Source organism: Argentina silus, assembly GCF_951799395.1.
Source record: "Argentina silus genome assembly, chromosome: X".
NCBI lineage: Eukaryota > Metazoa > Chordata > Actinopteri > Argentiniformes > Argentinidae > Argentina > Argentina silus.
Window position 1 is genome coordinate 37,341,005 of NC_139653.1, and position 17,184 is coordinate 37,358,188.

The 17,184-nt window shown below is 38.6% G+C and overlaps 1 protein-coding gene across 1 annotated transcript in view; it reads right to left on the bottom strand.

Annotated features, from left to right (window-relative positions):
- Positions 1-2,226: 2,226 nt before the first annotated feature.
- Positions 2,227-17,184, bottom strand: part of LOC310822369 (VPS10 domain-containing receptor SorCS1-like) — a gene marked incomplete at both ends in the record, with an annotated part of 62,929 nt that continues 47,971 nt past the window's right edge. Inside the window, 11 exons of the mRNA XM_083694708.1 lie at positions 2,227-2,285; positions 2,844-2,995; positions 9,978-10,086; positions 10,995-11,094; positions 13,059-13,193; positions 14,032-14,144; positions 14,329-14,452; positions 14,858-14,991; positions 15,142-15,328; positions 15,723-15,894; positions 16,092-16,205. Coding sequence (XP_083550834.1) covers positions 2,227-2,285; positions 2,844-2,995; positions 9,978-10,086; positions 10,995-11,094; positions 13,059-13,193; positions 14,032-14,144; positions 14,329-14,452; positions 14,858-14,991; positions 15,142-15,328; positions 15,723-15,894; positions 16,092-16,205 — 1,399 coding nt within the window. The remainder of the gene's footprint in view (positions 2,286-2,843; positions 2,996-9,977; positions 10,087-10,994; positions 11,095-13,058; positions 13,194-14,031; positions 14,145-14,328; positions 14,453-14,857; positions 14,992-15,141; positions 15,329-15,722; positions 15,895-16,091; positions 16,206-17,184) is intronic.

A 17,184-nucleotide genomic window follows, 5' to 3' on the forward strand; every position in this document is an offset into this window, starting at 1 on the left:
CGAGTCAATTTGGATAAAAGTGCCTGCTAAAACTGGCATATATTAGAACATTTGTGTCTTACTTACTCATAATCATTAACTAAATCTGCCTTTATAACTAACCTTTAGGGGCAGCTGCACTGATTTCTTAATTTCAGATGTTGAACTGCAGACCTTAGTGCAGTTCAACATCAACATCTGACCTGAGTGCTTGATTTAGTTTGCCCAATGGCACAATGCGCCAAGGAAATAGTCTCAAAAGGCCAAACTTCAAAGGGTGTACTATCATTTCAACCCAGGTATGTTTCAGAAACATCGGGAAAATTCAGCATGCGAGGTGATATTGAGCAAAAATACAGTAACTCATGCACATGTCCCAGGTTGACACACACCACACTATACAATCTGTAATTTTGCTTCTTGTTTATTCTTTCAACCCACATTGGCTGGTGCAGGATATAAACAAAACAAAAAACCCATCTGACCAGATGGAACAGTTAAAGTCACAACATTCAGAATCAATGCTGTTGCTAGCCAGTCTGCAAATGGAAAATACTTTACACCTCTCCAAATAAAGTCTTGCTCTAGTATATCATTTCAAAAGGAGAAAAACAAATACCATGCAAACAAATATGTACAGTACTCTATGTACACACTGCTTAACAAAGGGTACCAAATTTAGTTTTTTATAATAAGCGCTGAATAAGAGCAGATCTTCTGATGTCTGTCCTGGAGAGACAGCTACAGTAGTTGTCTGACAAAGAGTGATAGTTTATTTAGGCTTCAGTCTTTATCTGAGAAGTGCCAAGGAAGAGGAAAACTTCTCGTCAATTTGTCTCTTTGACGTGTGATGCTGACAACACTTAAAAAGAGAGCTAGATAAAGAACTTCTGTAACTCTCTAACTCCCAGACACCAGACCAGCTATAACAGTCTCAGTGCTGTTTGTTGGCTTTGGCAGACTATGTCAACAGGAGAGATGTCTTCAGTCTCTGTCCCTCATGGCAAAAGAGGTGGTAGGATCTGAAGCCTTTGCCCACAAGGCCTAAGAGGCAAAGGCAGAATGCAATGATGGCAATTCCTGCTATTGAACTGTAAGTTGAGTGTTGAAGCAACAGCAGCAACAGCAGCAGCAGAATCCAACCGATGTGATGTCCTGGCACATATCCAGTGTGGGAGTAACTTAAATGTAACAAAGTTACCATGCAGGTTCTGTACTGTACTGTATGTCCCTTTGTCATCCTGAAACCTCCTCAGGAACTCCAGAATGTCTGACATTTTATATGGTAAGTCCTTCATCCCCTCATGGTGGCTCCGTATTGTAGAGTATACCATAGAATGTCCTGGGGTCAAAAGTCTCTTTGAAAGAATGGGGTACTGGGGCTCCACAATATGCTCTTACCTTCTGACCAATTAACAAAGCCATCTGGAATTGGTACAGTATGTACAGTACTGAAGTAACAGTGTATCATGTGGTGCATTGAGCATTGTAAAAAGCAAATTATGAATGGTCTGAACTTAAGAAACAAACACAGAACTCACACTTTGACATACATCTCAAATTGATATCAATACGAGACTTATGTAGAAGTTTGACTTACATGTGATATCTCAAGTTCGGGCCATTGTGACTATGGGACTTTCAGTAGACTGTTACATCCTGCATGGCCCACTTTTACTACATTACACAAGTCACCACTGATAAATTGATGTACAAATCATAATGACTCAGGATATTCTAAACCAAACATTTAGCCAACTCCCTTTTTCTTCGTCTCATTCAAATATATTACTTTTATGAAGACAGTCAAACAAAGTACACTTAACAAAAACATAATAAATACATCATCCACCTGATCCAGAGCAACCAGAAATGAAAAGACACTTTCAAATATATTATTAACATAACATAACTGTTGCTTTGCTGTTTTCATGTCTTCTAGTCAAACACATCATTGTGACCAGCTAAATCAAATAATCTTTAGTTCAACAATTTTGTATTTAGACCATTTTCATTACAATGTCCTTGCAAAAATACAAGTCTATTTCAATTAAAAATGACAATTTTCAAGTAAAAATATGTACAGTCTCCTCCTCTGAGAGTCCAGGCAGCACACAGAATGAACTAGCCGTCCATGCATGGGTAGAAAAACACTTGAGACCATTCACTGTGTCCATGGTTTCATAGCTTGCTGGAAGTAACTGCCAAAGAAGATGTATTGCTTTTGAGTCGGCTATGCTCACAACATTAAAACACATGGGGTACTTCATCGGAGAGTTTGATGTCTGTGTGGGATGGCAGATACCCTAGCCGAGGGAGAGGTAAGACAAGAGACAGAGAAAATAAAATTACTTCAGCATTTGCATACGAGCATATCTATTTTTTGCATGCAAGCACATCTATCTTTCCTGCTTGCAGTCATGTACTTTTTATGGGAGTAAATCAACTGGAATTGCATTGAGATTAATTCATGAAAATGCTATCACTTCACTGCACTGCTACATTCTTGTTACACTTAACTCATTTATAAATACAAAAAGAACACCTGGTCCATTTGCAATCTCCTGCTACATTTCACATTATTGTGCTTGAGCTAACTGTGAAAACGTACACTAGGTGTATTACTTCAAAACAACATAATCATTGGCATTGAAATATACCTGTAAAATGCAAAACAAATATACAATTATAAGAGTTTGCTATTGAGACTAGGGCCCATACAGTATTCACAAAGTGTCTCAGAGTATGAGTGCTGATCTAGGATTTGTGAAGTTTTTTATGATATGTACAGGTGGTGTCCTGATCCTGGATCAGCACTCTGAGAGGTGGTTATGGGCCAGGTTCTTTTTTGAAGGATGTTGTACCTGTGCCTATGCCACAGGTGTTTGACTCTGTGTCCAGCTGTTCCAGGGAGGTCACTAACTCTCCCTTGGGGTTTGGGATAGCCACAGTAGGAATGACCCCCTGTTCTTTCTCTGACCGCTCCTCTGTGTATATATTGATGACTGGGATCTTCCTGCAGGAAATAAGTTTCATACAGTTTCATAAAGGGATATTTCACTTCTTTAACATGTTTTCCTGGTTTGGCCCTGCTCGAGTGTAGTTGATATGTTTGTAGTTACATATATATATATATATATATATATATATATACATACATATATTGGGTCAAATGATGACCCATTGATGTCAAAGTGAAAATTATTATTATTATTTATTATTTGTATTAATTAATTAAAAATGAAACTGAAATGTATTGAGTTAATAAGTATTCACCCCTTTGCTATGACACTCCTGATATAAGCTCAAATGCAAAAATGTCTTCAACAAATCACTCAATAAGTTGAACTGACTTAATCTGAGTGCAAAGATAATAGTTTATGTGATTTCAGAATGAATATATTTGTTTTATAGGGTCTCTGAATTGCATAGGAAGCAATTACAGACTCTGTGGGTCAGGTTGTCATTTCAAACTGAGCAAATGGAGAGGAACAAAACTGCCCTAGGAATGCAACCCCGAGGCCTAGGGAGACACAAATCTACAAAGTTGAATGGCAGAGCCGATGGGACAACATCATCAGTCACTCTACAAAATTGGTCTACATAACCGGCCAAAGAGAATCCCTTAATGAAAGAAAATCTATTTCAAATCCATAGTTGTGTTTGCAACAATGAATTCAAGGGATACAGCAAAGAAAGTGGGTGGAAATGTGTTTATCTGGTTTTACTACAAAGCATTAACTTGAGTGCAAATCCAGCACATCCCATGCAGTTTCTGCACCATCCCTCGTGTGAAAAATAGTGGTAGCTGCACCCTGTTATGAGTATGCTTGTCACCGGCAGGGACTGGGGAGTTTGTCAGGATCAAGAGAAAATTACTAAATTTGCTGAGTTGGTAGTGACAGCCTAATCCACAGAGTGTGTAATTGCTTCCTATGCAATTCAGAGACCCTATATAAACAAAGATACTCCTTCTGAAATCACAATTACTATTATCCAGATGGACTCAATTCAACTTATTGAGTGACTTGAAATTTTCTTTTTGCATTTTTGCATTTAAGCTAATTTTAGGAGTGTCATAGCAAAGGGGGTGAATACTTATTGACAAGATATTTCAGCTTTTCATTTGTAATGAATTTGTACATTATGGGGTATTTCGTGTGAATCAGTGACAATTTAAAGAAAATAATAATCTATTTTAAAGTCAGGTTTTAACACAACAAAATGTGGAAAAAGTCCTGGGGGGTGAATACTTACTGAAGGCACTGTATATCTATTGTCATTTTGTTGTTTTCATTTTGTTATGCTTTGTTATTCATTTTCATTGTCATGGTTACACAATGCTAAAGCGGATTACAGTGAGATACAAAAATGTGATGCAGACAAAGACTTCAGAGAGGGATTCTGTCATAATATGAGTTGATTTGGGTTGCCTGCAAGGTGTTTTGGACATATATACAGAATGAATGGGGCCCTATGGGGACCAACATATGTAACTAGAAACTGTGTGGGCTAATCAACTACAGCCAAGGTAGGAGATGCCGCTCCTGGCTCACGAGGCTGTGCTTGTGCTCTGCTCCCTCGCTCCACATCCTCTCCCGCACTTCGCTCCTAAACTGCTCACTGCTCACAGAAAAAAGGTTGTCACTCAAAATTCGCTCCATTTGTTTCTTTGTTTCAAACAATAATTTAACCCATTCAACAAAGACTGACATAATGTTTACCATATTTGTTATTTGAAGTAATGATTTGCTCAGTAATGTAAGTGAAAGTGAAACTGTCTTGGAACGCAGTAGTAGGAGGGCTGGTGTGGCTTTATCAGGTCATTGACTAAACACGTTTCCATGCAGGATTTATTGGAATATCTGCACAATATGTTGGTCGGATCATGCCATGTGAGTGGTATTTGATGTCCGTTCAAATGATGTTCACTCCACTCCTGCTCCGCTCACATGCTCTGGTCAGGGCCAAAGCAGGAAAACATCTTAAAAAGATGAAACATCCCTTTAAATTATATATGTTGTACAGAAAAAGATAGGGGATTAACATGAAGTCAATGGAGCAGCCTGAGCAAATATTAGTGACTTACTTGACTTAAGCCCTTTTGCTCTTTGGGTAGCATAGGTCATCCACAAATGTTCTCCATCGGGTTTAGTTTTGTGTTTTTTCTTCTTTTAGTTCTGTTATTTTTCCCTGTGAGTTCTAGGTTAGAGCCTGTCTGGTTCTGTTGTTTGGTGGTTTCCTCAAGGCCCGATCTAGCCCCATTTTCTGCACTTTATTTGGATTTCCATTTGTGTAGTTTCCCAGAGCTCTTTGTTTCTTATGGTGTTTGTACCAGTGTATTCCCAGTAAGTGTCATAGGCATTTGTTTATGAATGTTTGTAGTTTATTGCTTGTTGTCTTGTGGTTCTCAATTTTTCTGTCCAGTATAGTAAGACTGATTTGACATTGGAGTTGAAAATACAGTTTTTTTCTTGTTGATATTTGCTTGGTGTTCCATATTCATCTTAGCATTAAAAATGTGGTTCTTGCATCAACTGTCATGAGAAAGAGGACAGCAGGCAGCCCTGTTGAACTCATGTGTTTACAGTGAAGCTGTTGGGGAGGTGTCTGTTGTGTATTACTTTCCAAGTTGATTGTAGGTATAGCTGTTCGGTGATGGTTATGAACTTCTTCGGTATGCCATAGTGTGCCATCAACTTCCACAAGGTGTCTTGGTCCAGACTGTCTAATGGTTTTTGGAAGTCGATACATGAGGTGTAGACCTTTGTTCCATTCCAGGGTCTGTTCAACAATAATGCAGAGGGCGGTGATGTGGTTAGTGCATGATCTATCCTGTCGGAAACCTGCTTGTTGGTCTTTGTCCAGTGCGTTTGAAAGGGTTTCCAGGATGATCCTGTTCAAGACATTCCCTGGTACAGATAAAAGCATAGTTGTTGCAGTCTCTGTGGTTATCTTTTTTGTGAAGCTTTAACAGGTGTCCTTATGTCCACTAGCATGGTCTTTTTCTTTGCCACAAATCTGCCCAAAGAGTTGGTTATTTTCTCTGGGTCTATGGCTTCTGGAGGTATACCGTCAAGTCCTGGTGCTTTGCTGTTTATCAGTTTTTGGATGGCTTTTTTATATCTTGTTTATTGGGCTTATTGACATTGATCTGAATGGGGTGTTGTACTGGGAGGATGTTGGCTGGCTCTGTTGATGTAGGCCTATTCAGATCCCTGAAGTGTTCTCTTCAACTGGTCTTCTTGTTTACTAGTACTTGCTGCTTTCGTCAATGATTGGTCTGTCGGGGGTTGTGCATTTTCCTACCAGCTTCCAAGTGGTGTAGTAGAACTCCCTCATGTTGTGTTGAGCTGCTGCTTCTTCTACTTCTGCCAAATTGTTTAGAAATTGCTTCTTGTCATTTTGTATACTCTTTTTCACCTGTTTGTCTGCCTTGGAGTACTATTGTTGTGCTTTTGCATTAGTTCTTCTTGTTCTTTGTGTTGCTTTGCCTATTTATGGGTTTGTATTTTCCCAAGAGGAGGAAGAACAACAAACCCTGGACCAGAGATGGCAGAAAATGAAGAAAGCATGGTCAGAAGCATGCAAAGAGTCCTGTGGCAGGAGAACATGACAGAATGAGAATGGACCTCGGGAGAAACCCTTGGGAAATTACAAACCAAAACATCAGGAATGCAACATAATAGCCCTGGTCTACAGGCACAGATCTGATGGTGCTTCTCTGCCACAAGTCTGCAAAACACATTGAGTAAAGATATAGGCCTCATCACTTGGGTAAGATATAATTATGGTATACTTACTGCTATTTGCTTGGTGGATATGGTGGAAAATGCGGCACCACACAGGTGTGAAATGTTACTTCTAATAATAGGTTTCAGGGTGCATTTGTTGCTATTGTTATTAACTTACAATTATATTAATTTTGTATGTTTTGTCAATCTGTTTTTACCTTTTTGAGACTTAGTGCCAAATAAAAAATGTTATGATCAATGATTTCAATGGACACAGATTTCTTATCTTTTTATCTTAATGAACATGCTTCCTTGTCCTACAGGTTATAGTGCATATTATAATAGTGCTTCATGGATGTAAGACATTAAATGGATGTATGTTCTTCTGCAAGTCAGATGTGGTGCAGTAACAGAGGATGTACAACTCATTAATATGCTACTGTATATTTTGTGTTGACTCAGGCCTTATCTATTCAACCTTTCCTGCCATTGTGCTGAACGCTTCACCCTGAATGACTGTGTTTAGCATTTGGGAAAGGTCAACTTTCGCTCACAAAATCAGATAGATGAATATTGATACATGCAGGACACACTGACACACGTTCACTAGACTCTAGACTGAGAATGGATGATACTGTTGTCATATCCCAGAGAATGAGAAAGATGCACACACATAATCATCCATCTGCTGTTTATATTGCTTATACTGCTTATACTGCTTATATTGTTTATACTGTTTATACTGTTCATACTGTATATTTTTTAGTACTTCTATTTTATTTTATTTTATTCTATTTTAAAACGTATTGTATTATTGCACTACTCTGTGGCACTGTCACTTTTGCATTTCACTGTATACTTGTATGCACGTGACAAATAAAGAATCTTGAATCTTGAATCTTGAGATAGGAACTATCTTATACATTGGTGCCGATTACAGTATGGCTTCAAAGATATACAGTACATACTGTACCCTTACCAAAATGCAGGCCTTCTAGCAAACTGTTGTGGCAAAATGTTGTGGCAAACCATTGTGGCAAACCGTTGCTGCAAATATGTAGCAAAGTCATATTTTCACATGCAAATTCTTTTTGTGGCAAACCTCTGGTAAATCTCTGGCAAACAATTCTGGCAGACTTCCGGTAAACACTTTCTGTAAATTTACTGTGCTAAACATTTATGGTGATATTCTGGTGAACAAAGGACAATATCGTACTTTGCATTACTCAGTTTTGTATTGTTCAGATAAAGTAGGTTTAGTACAATGAAAACAATATTCCAACATTCATTGCATGCATTATTAAGATGCCTTCACCTTTAAACCATGAAGAAAAAGAGCAAAGATCTATTCAAAATAAGACGTTTATTCGACTGTTTAATACAGCTACAGTACACATGAGAAAACATGATATCAAGTGATGGCTATGGGGGCTATAAGAGAGAAAAATGGCTACATCTTGACTGTCCCTCATAAGACCTTTTCACCCTCACTACCCCTCTGCACAGTTCCGCTTCTGTTAATAATAAAAATGAAAAAAAAAAAGACTGTCAATGGCACCTAGTCCTAGCATAGATTGTTGCTTATGATGACTGATGGATAGATGATTCACTTACTTTAGACAAATGTACTTTGTGTGTACTACTTTGGATAAAAGCGTCCGAAAAATGGAAAAATAAAGTGATATTTCTGGGGTTTCAACCGTGTTAGTTCTAATGGGGCTAAATCAGTTTTTTACAGGGTAAAAGTTACATTAATCTAGAACCACTACAATTGATGGATAAGGAGAAAACAATTTTAAAGACGAAAAAGCTACGGAAAAAATACAAAATCAACTCAGGTTTATAAATGTTGCCCTTTTGAGGGTATAACCTTTTGAGGGTGTGAGTAGACAGCCCTGTAGTCAGTCAGTTTCTACAATCCTACGGTCATTCACTAACCTTTGTTGATGGCATACACTGAAAAACAAACACAAAACAGAAGAACATTATCTTAAATTAAATGGTTTATGTTATGTTTTTTAATGTTAAGCAGGGTTGGCCTTCTGTACCTTGATAGCTACATGCATTTGTTCGAGCCAAACTTTGCCTCACCTGGTTCGATTATTATCAGTTTGGGGATGAGGGGAATGAAAACTGATTGAATGTCATTTATGATGCTCTGGTCACCTTTGGACAATGGGAGTTCCTCTAAAGATTGTTAAGTGAAAAAATTGGAAACCAATAATTACAGAACCAGAATAATTACCTCACTATGTTATTAATAAAGAATCAAAAATCTAGGCAATATTTGTTTTTGTTTCCCTTTAATTCCTTTTCCTTTAATACCTTTTTCTACAGTATGTGCAATATGATGGGATGCAGAGCTCTCCAGTCCTGGTGATCCCAGATAGTTCTGTTGGAAAAAGTAAAAAGGAAAGAACCGAACAAAGTGAATGCTTTTACATGGAAATACAATACATTAAATTACTTTCATCCAATTTGCACACTTGTCCCTATGTTGTTTATTGCTCATGAACAACCATAATAATTGTGCACACCTGTGTGTCAGGCAGCATCAATTGTCATAGAACCATAATCTCACATACTCTTCCTCGGACAAGAGAATGAATCCATCTACAACAGCTAGCTAGTTGTAGCTAGTAAGCTATGCAAGTACTATAGCTAGACAAGTGCTGATGGCTGAGGGACAGCTATGTTGCCCCTGGCTACAAAAAAAAGCCAGGAAAAACCCTCATGACATTACAATTCAGGCAGTTTAGTTGATATAGCAGGATTTTGCTTAATTATTAGTGATTTAACTTACCATCACCAGTACAATTTCAATGGGATCTCCCGTTACTCCTCTGCTGTGCTGCTGACCACCAACGGACTTTGTGTGTGATGTCATGATGACAGGTGTCTTGTGTATCCTTGATTGTGCACGCTTCCTTGAACTTCAAAGCACTTTCTGGAACATTTGCCTCTAGTTGCAACAAATAGGCTTTGTTGCCAAAGGTTTACTGGAGGTTCACCACTTGTTGCCACTTCTGGTTAACTGGTCACCACTAGGGGCAACAAATGTTCATTGCTGCCAAAGATTTGCTAGAGATTCACTGCAATTGGCAAAGGGCTGCAAACTACTGGCAATATTTTGTGGCAAACTTTATAGCAAATATGCCACAAGTTAGCTGCATGTTTGCTGCAAACAATTAGTTTTGGTAATGGATATAAGTCAAAATAACAACTAAAACGTTTTTTTATCAGGACCGGTCCAGGATACTGTACCTTTTGAACTTATAGACAACAAAGATGGCCAGACCCACAAATACGATGGACACAAGCATGATGACTCCTGTGACGTTGTGACTAGTCTCACTGGTGTCCAAAAGAGGAGCTTGGGAGAGAAAAGAAGAAAACAGTGTGGTTAGTCTTTCAATATGACACACAACTGGCAGGAGGTGTCACCCATTGTGTAATTTCACTCAACTGTAATAATCAAGATGTGATTATTTCATCTCATAAAGGCATCATGACACTGACAATTGAAATTGACCTCAAGTAAAATGTCATTTTATCACATACAGTAGCACCACTGGCACTATTCCTTCAGGGTTGAGGATGGGTCAGGGACTGTAGAAAACCTAATGTGACATCCGTACGTCATTGTGCCTGTGTCTGTTTTAGACAGTCAGACCTCGGTCACATGTCAAATACTTTCAAATATCTTGAGCTGCACTTGATTTTGTTGTACAACTGAACCAATAAAATAATCCCACAGTGCAAACAAACTCCAATCTAAATCAAGCACACCTCAGTTACTCTGAAGTATTTGACATAGTAGTTCACCCAGGCATGGAAACTGTATGAGCAGAAGAGCTATGCTGACAAACGTGCAGACATACTACAAGCTAATTCAAGGAGTTAGATTAATTGGACATATGTATTTGACCTAGGTGTGACAACAATATGGCCCAGGTGTATGACCCAGGACCCAGGTGCGACAACCGTATGGCCCAGGTGTATGACAAGGGTGTTACAACCGTATGGCCCAGGTGTATGACAAGGGTGTTACAACAGTATGGCCCAGGTGTATGACAAGGGTGTTACAACAGTATGGCCCAGGTGTATGACAAGGGTGTTACAACAGTATGGCCCAGGTGTATGACAAGGGTGTTACAACAGTATGGCCCAGGTGTATGACAAGGGTGTTACAACAGTATGGCCCAGGTGTATGACAAGGGTGTTACAACAGTATGGCCCAGGTGTATGACCCAGGTATGTGAACAGGAGACCTGTACTAACCTGGAGACAAACGTGTGGCATAAACATTGACCTGGACACCGGGTCGCAGAGTGAACTGGATGAGGTCTTGGTTCAGAGCACTTAGCAGGAGTTGAGAGAGCTGTGGAGGAGAAATTGAGCATGTTTCTGGTTACCGCTGCCATTTCAAAGTCATCAATATTTCAACCTAAATCATTTCTTCCACTAGCTTAAATTATGAATTGTAAAAATGTTTTGCTGCTTCGTTTTGAAAAGGGGGGCAGGTGTTGATACGCCTAGGAAAAGCTTACTGTAATTCAATGTCTGCGGATGTCTGACGGAACAATCACAGCGATGGAAATCCTATCAGGTAAAATGGCATTTGGTTTAGGAGAGGCATGGGTTTTTTGACATTTGAAAAAAACGAATGTGTTGCTTTTCCTATATTGCAATACCTACTCTTTCACTAGTGGTTTTTTTAGGTTTAAGATGTGTTTTTTTTTTGTTTCATTATAATATTAAATTAGGAGAAGTATGAAGTGTTATAAAAGTTAACTGCCTTCAAAAGTTCTTACAATTCAAGCAAATTCTACAATCTCAAAATAGCCAAATTACATTTTTGTCCATAGTTCACTGATTTCCTGTGGTTTTCACACCTAGATGAAGCAATCATTTAAGAAGAGGCCAAAATGACTTTCCAGAGCCCATTTGAGTCCTTAGCCATGCGTCACTTATTCCATCTCGCTATTTCTAAAATCTATCCACTTAAAATTAAAATTAAATTTAGGTTAAAATTAGACTCCTCTTCATAGTATGAATAATTACTTTTTATTTTAGTGGCATATCAGGGTCAGTAAATCTATTACACATTTTAATAAGCTGCTCCAGACATTACACACACACACGCACACGCGCACGCACACGCACACACACACACACACATCGAAGATGAAACACTGAACTAAGATGTATTACCCCATTGTCTATGAGGTTCTGCCAGGTAATCAGACTGGCTTTAGATAAATACATCCCTTTAATTCCCCATTCCTGGCTGGCCCACTATAAGTCATGGGTTCAATTACATGATGCATCATTGTAATTAAAGACCTATTAATTCAGTTCAAGACTAACCATGAGAGAGAGGAATTGTGTGTATTTGTTGCGATGAATTTTATAGTGCTATTTTATAGCATGCACAGATTACAGATGAGCTTATTCTTACAGTACATGCATGATTGCTTGAGATAGACGAAAATGTGGCATGTCGACAGCTGCATTGAATGCTGTGGGTTATCTACAAATCTTTAGCAGCAGCATAAAAACATTACAAATCCGAAATGTTTATGAACCCAATATGATTGAGTTAAATTTGATGTCTTACAACTATTTTAATCTGATGATAAGTGTTGTGTTATCTGAAATAATTTGTGATGTTGCAGTGCAATGTTGTGCAGGGACGAATGCTGCAGGTTTGATTAGCTGGCCATGTTTAGTCATATTTTGATGGGAGGCCATTGCCACCTAGTGATCGAAACATGTAACACTCTTCAAAAGCATATTAAATGCTGTGTACTGCTCTTATCTCTAATAAAAAGAACATTAAATCTGCATGCATGTGTGATTAAAGCAGTGAATGAAAAAAAAGTAATTATTAGAACATCGAGAACCCACTGTGATGTGAAGAACATAATCAAGGAAAAAAATCCTCTCACCATGATATAGTATGACTATGATGAGGCTGTTATTACAAAGCTGTTGTTTAAATTAACATTAAGGCATGATTACATTAATTTAACGATATGAATGAAAATAAATTGGCAGAATCAATAAGGAAATCATTTAAAAATGTGGATTTGTGTCATTTGAAAATCTCACCATGGGTTATGGCAGGGACAGGTAATCTTAACCATTTGATGGCTTGTGTGGGTTCATGTTTTGCTCCAACCGCAGCAACACACCTGATTCAACTAATCAACTAACCATAGAGTAGTCTTCAATAAAGACTGTGATAAGTAGAATCAGGTGTCATACTGCTTAATTGGAGCACAAGCCTGCACCCATACCAGCACTCGAGACTGCACACAATGTAATAGTGATAATGAGTACCTGGTCTAAGTGTGCCCCCTTCCCGTCGAGTGTCCGCTCCATTGACCTTCTCTCAGGTAAAATGAATAACTCTGCTGCTGTCTGTAAACCAGGAAGCACTGACACCAAAAGCTGCTCTCCACTGATACCTGTGACCTTTGTTGACAAACAAAGGATGACACCATTTAGCATCTCAATTTACTTTGTATTTACTTGAGTTTTTGTCATTTACTGTAGCCTAGCATTACTCTGTAACTGACTTTGAGAAAGGCTAAACATTGCTTAAGATGTCATTTGACTAAGTACAAGTCACTGTCAGGATATAATGCACCAATCACCGCAAACACAAAAAGTTAAATTTGACAGTCTTTGGTAAAGGGCAAGCCTTTTAAGTGCATCTGTGCCGTAACCAGAGGTCTCCTGTCACTTTTCTGCTGTAAAACATGGGAAAATCTGACAAGACAGAAGGTCAAAGTAAATGTTTCATACTGAGAGCCACTGTGGAGTTTATATATATAGCCTAGCAGCTACTGCACCCAGGCCTTTTATGTAACCCAGTGCCTAGTTTTCTGACATCCTGTGAGAGTAGAATGGGAACTGGGAGGAAGCACTTTACCTCAGAGTTCACTCCAGTATGAACTTAGGGGTCAAAGCCCTTATTCATGGATGGACAAGCCTGAATGATTGTGGCAATCTTCCATTGACATCAATGAACGATTTATGAAGGAGTTTGGGTCACATTGTGCGCAAACAATTACTGCGCTTAGAAATTACAAGGTAACAATTATTAACCATAATCAGCATGGCCTACCCCATAATTACAGCTTAGGCACAGTACATGAGAATCACTTATCACCATTCTGGCACCAAATTGTTTGGAAAAAGTATCTGAGAGCACCAAATGTTACGATACTTCATAATTGAAGTAATGTAAATGACTGGTCCATTGTGTAGAATATAGCACTGTATGATAAAGTGCAGTAGTAGAACTCACTTGGACTATGGAGTTCTTGACAACTCTACTGATGTCCTGTCTCCACTCAGCCACACCAGGGTTCAGGGTGTCCAGGTTAGAGGAAAAGGCTAGAACATAGGACCGGAAATATTCTGTAGGAAAAAAAATATTTTTTCTTTAAAACAATTCCTAGAAATATTAAAGATGTTATTTCTGGTGTCATAATATGTAAAAACATTTACTTCTTGTTTGTTAGCAAAATATGATACTTCAGTATTGTTTTAACTTAATCCATTGTTGTAAATATGGCCCAGAGGCTGAAGAGAAAAGTGTCACCATAGACAGCCACAGTTCTCCTGTCCTGCAGGACAGTGTTGCCAACGGAGACCTGGACAGTGACAGTATGGATGCCCTCCTTGGAGAAGGTGAAGGATAGTCCTCCTACTAGGGTCACCACAGGCTAACAGAAGAACAGAACAATGAGACAGAGTCTTAAGAGTTTGTGCCACAAGTTGAAGTTGGTTATTTTAGAACAAAAACATTACTAAATTACATAGCCCCATCAGTTCCCATAATATTACTCATTGTGTTCAATGCGATAAGAAGTTAGTAATACGATGGGAGATGACAGGGCTATACATTACTATGTAGAGTTGAATGACAATAAATGTAACATGTAACAGTATGGTAAATTTATTAAATTGATCTTCAATTATGAATACAATTTTGTTATTAGAGTAATTAGTGTTACTACTGCACAGCTTTGATGGCACCAAAGTGTACAGTATAAACCAATATTGCAATGAATACAGCGAGTGATATAACTTCCCTGAAAAATAAAGATGTAGTGAAAGTGTTAGCTAACCTCAACATTGTTATCAAACCACCAGTGATAGATGACTGTCCCAACATGACTTGGCTTTAGTACAATAGTTAGGTTGACTGCTTTATTCTTCATAACCACAGAGGGAGCAGAAAGCTGGACTTGCTTTAGATGACCTTCAATAGCAAAAGACACAAGACAAATCAGACATCCACAATGAAAGCTTTAGGTTAGTTATATGAGTAACAGAACAAAAGGTTCAGCTATGTTCATGAAATACAATTTAAACCCAGGTTTGGCTCTGCTGATACTGTAACCTAACTCACAGGTGACATGTAAGTAGAGCAGCACACGGTCAGTGCCCAGGCTGTTACGTGCTGTAGCAGATACTTTGTAGATGCCCACTTTGGTGTAGACATGTTTGATACCCTCCTCTACAGAGCTAATGTTAGCGTAGGATATGGCTGTGCCATCCCCAAAGTCCACTGTTAAACTGGTTAGGGAGCCATCACCCTACAAAGAGAAAAACACATTTATGGAAAAATAAAAAATAAAATGGCAACATAGTACATGATTAGTAACATTAGGTTGTAGTTGATCTATTCACAGCAGTATCATAAGCTGCAGTAAGGCGTAGCATGCTACAGTATAAGTCACACTGATGAGAACTGTCTGATAATCAAACCATATACTGTATCCTTTCTCAATACACACAGTTGATAAGATTCAGAGTAACATGGAACAGCAGAATAAAGGTTACTGGCAGATAATATATGCATAGCAGACACCTTCATTTTAATTAATTATATCCTTTATTTATCCAGGCTAGTTTAATTGAGATAACATCTATTTTACAAGAGAGACATGGCTTCTATAGTCTGATAAGATCTCCAGATAAGACCCTAACCTCCTCCAGGAAGACTAGGTAAGTGATGTTCCTCTCCAAGGAGGCTATGAGTGCCCCGTCACTGGTGAGCAGCTGAAGACCTCTGGGGGCTTGACTGGGACACCTCTGTCTCATGGGGGAGTACTTCCCCAAGGTCCCAGTAGTACAGTTGTTAGACAGGGCCTTACGGTATCTATAGAGCCACACACACACACACACACACACACACACACACACACACACACACACACACACACACACACACACACACACACACACACACACACACAGATTAGTTGCATCTTCTTTAGAACTGCATTAATCTATTATGAACTATGTTAACTGAAGAGTGCCCACTAATGACTATAAATGCAGATTAATATGACATACCCTGTGGTGTTGAGGAAACTGTCTCCAGTGGTGCAGTCTCTAGACACTGAGGAGGGTATGAACCAGAATGCAGGACTGCACCCCCCATCGCTCTGCCTCTCAAACCCATAGTCACTGTTAGAGATGGGGCAAGCAGACAAACATCTGTCATCTAAAGACAAGAGCGTTTTTTAAGCATGTTGGAATGTACAGTAATGCAATAGGGATACAGAGTAAATGGATGCCAGTCATATTAGAACAGCTAAAGCGAAAAAACTACTTTTCCTGTTGAAAACGGTCTATGTGGCATCAGTAACAGTTTAATGGGTATCAGAAAGCTTTTAAGAGGGATGATGATTTTCTGGGTAGCTGAAATAAAGTGAGATAGGTTGTTTGATTGGATGGATAAATAGATAGATGAGAGAGGGGAGGTATAGAAATACCAAAACAATTAAGAGATTAACCAGTATGGATTATACTGAGTAAAGCAGTAGTGACTGGTGAAAGGATGATGGCCAGGTAGTTGAAAGAATAGATAGATATAAGATTGGAAAGATAGATAGTATGTTAGAAGGTCATAGATAGAATGTTAGATCAATAGATAGGATGAGCCACTCCAGTAGCTCATGGAGTGGGTAGAGAGTTGATTGATAGAGTGGTAGAGTTGGTTGGTTAAGGGGTTGAGAGTGGTTTCATTGGGGTAGAACTAGTAGCCAAGAGAGTGCATTGTTATGTAATAATTCTAAGAATGTGTTCTGCGGGTCTCCTGTTCTTTTTATTCAAGAGTTGTGAAAGTTCCATAGCAGTAGCAATGGGGCTCTCAGAATGTTGGCCTAAATCAACATTCCATCATGTTAAAAGATAGGAGTTTTTAAGCTACAAAAAGCAGAATAGTTTAAAAAGTATAATGAGATTGAAAAATACAAATGTAAGCAACTGAAGTTACACCTCTCTCACGTTTTAAAGTTTGATTGGTGTGAATAGCTTAACCCTTGTGTGGTCTTCGGGTCAAATTGACCCTTTTTAAATTTTTACTTGAAGAAACAATATACAAGGAAACATTTTTTCAACCTGAAACTCCATGGCCTTGGCTTATTTACTGTGAAGAACATGT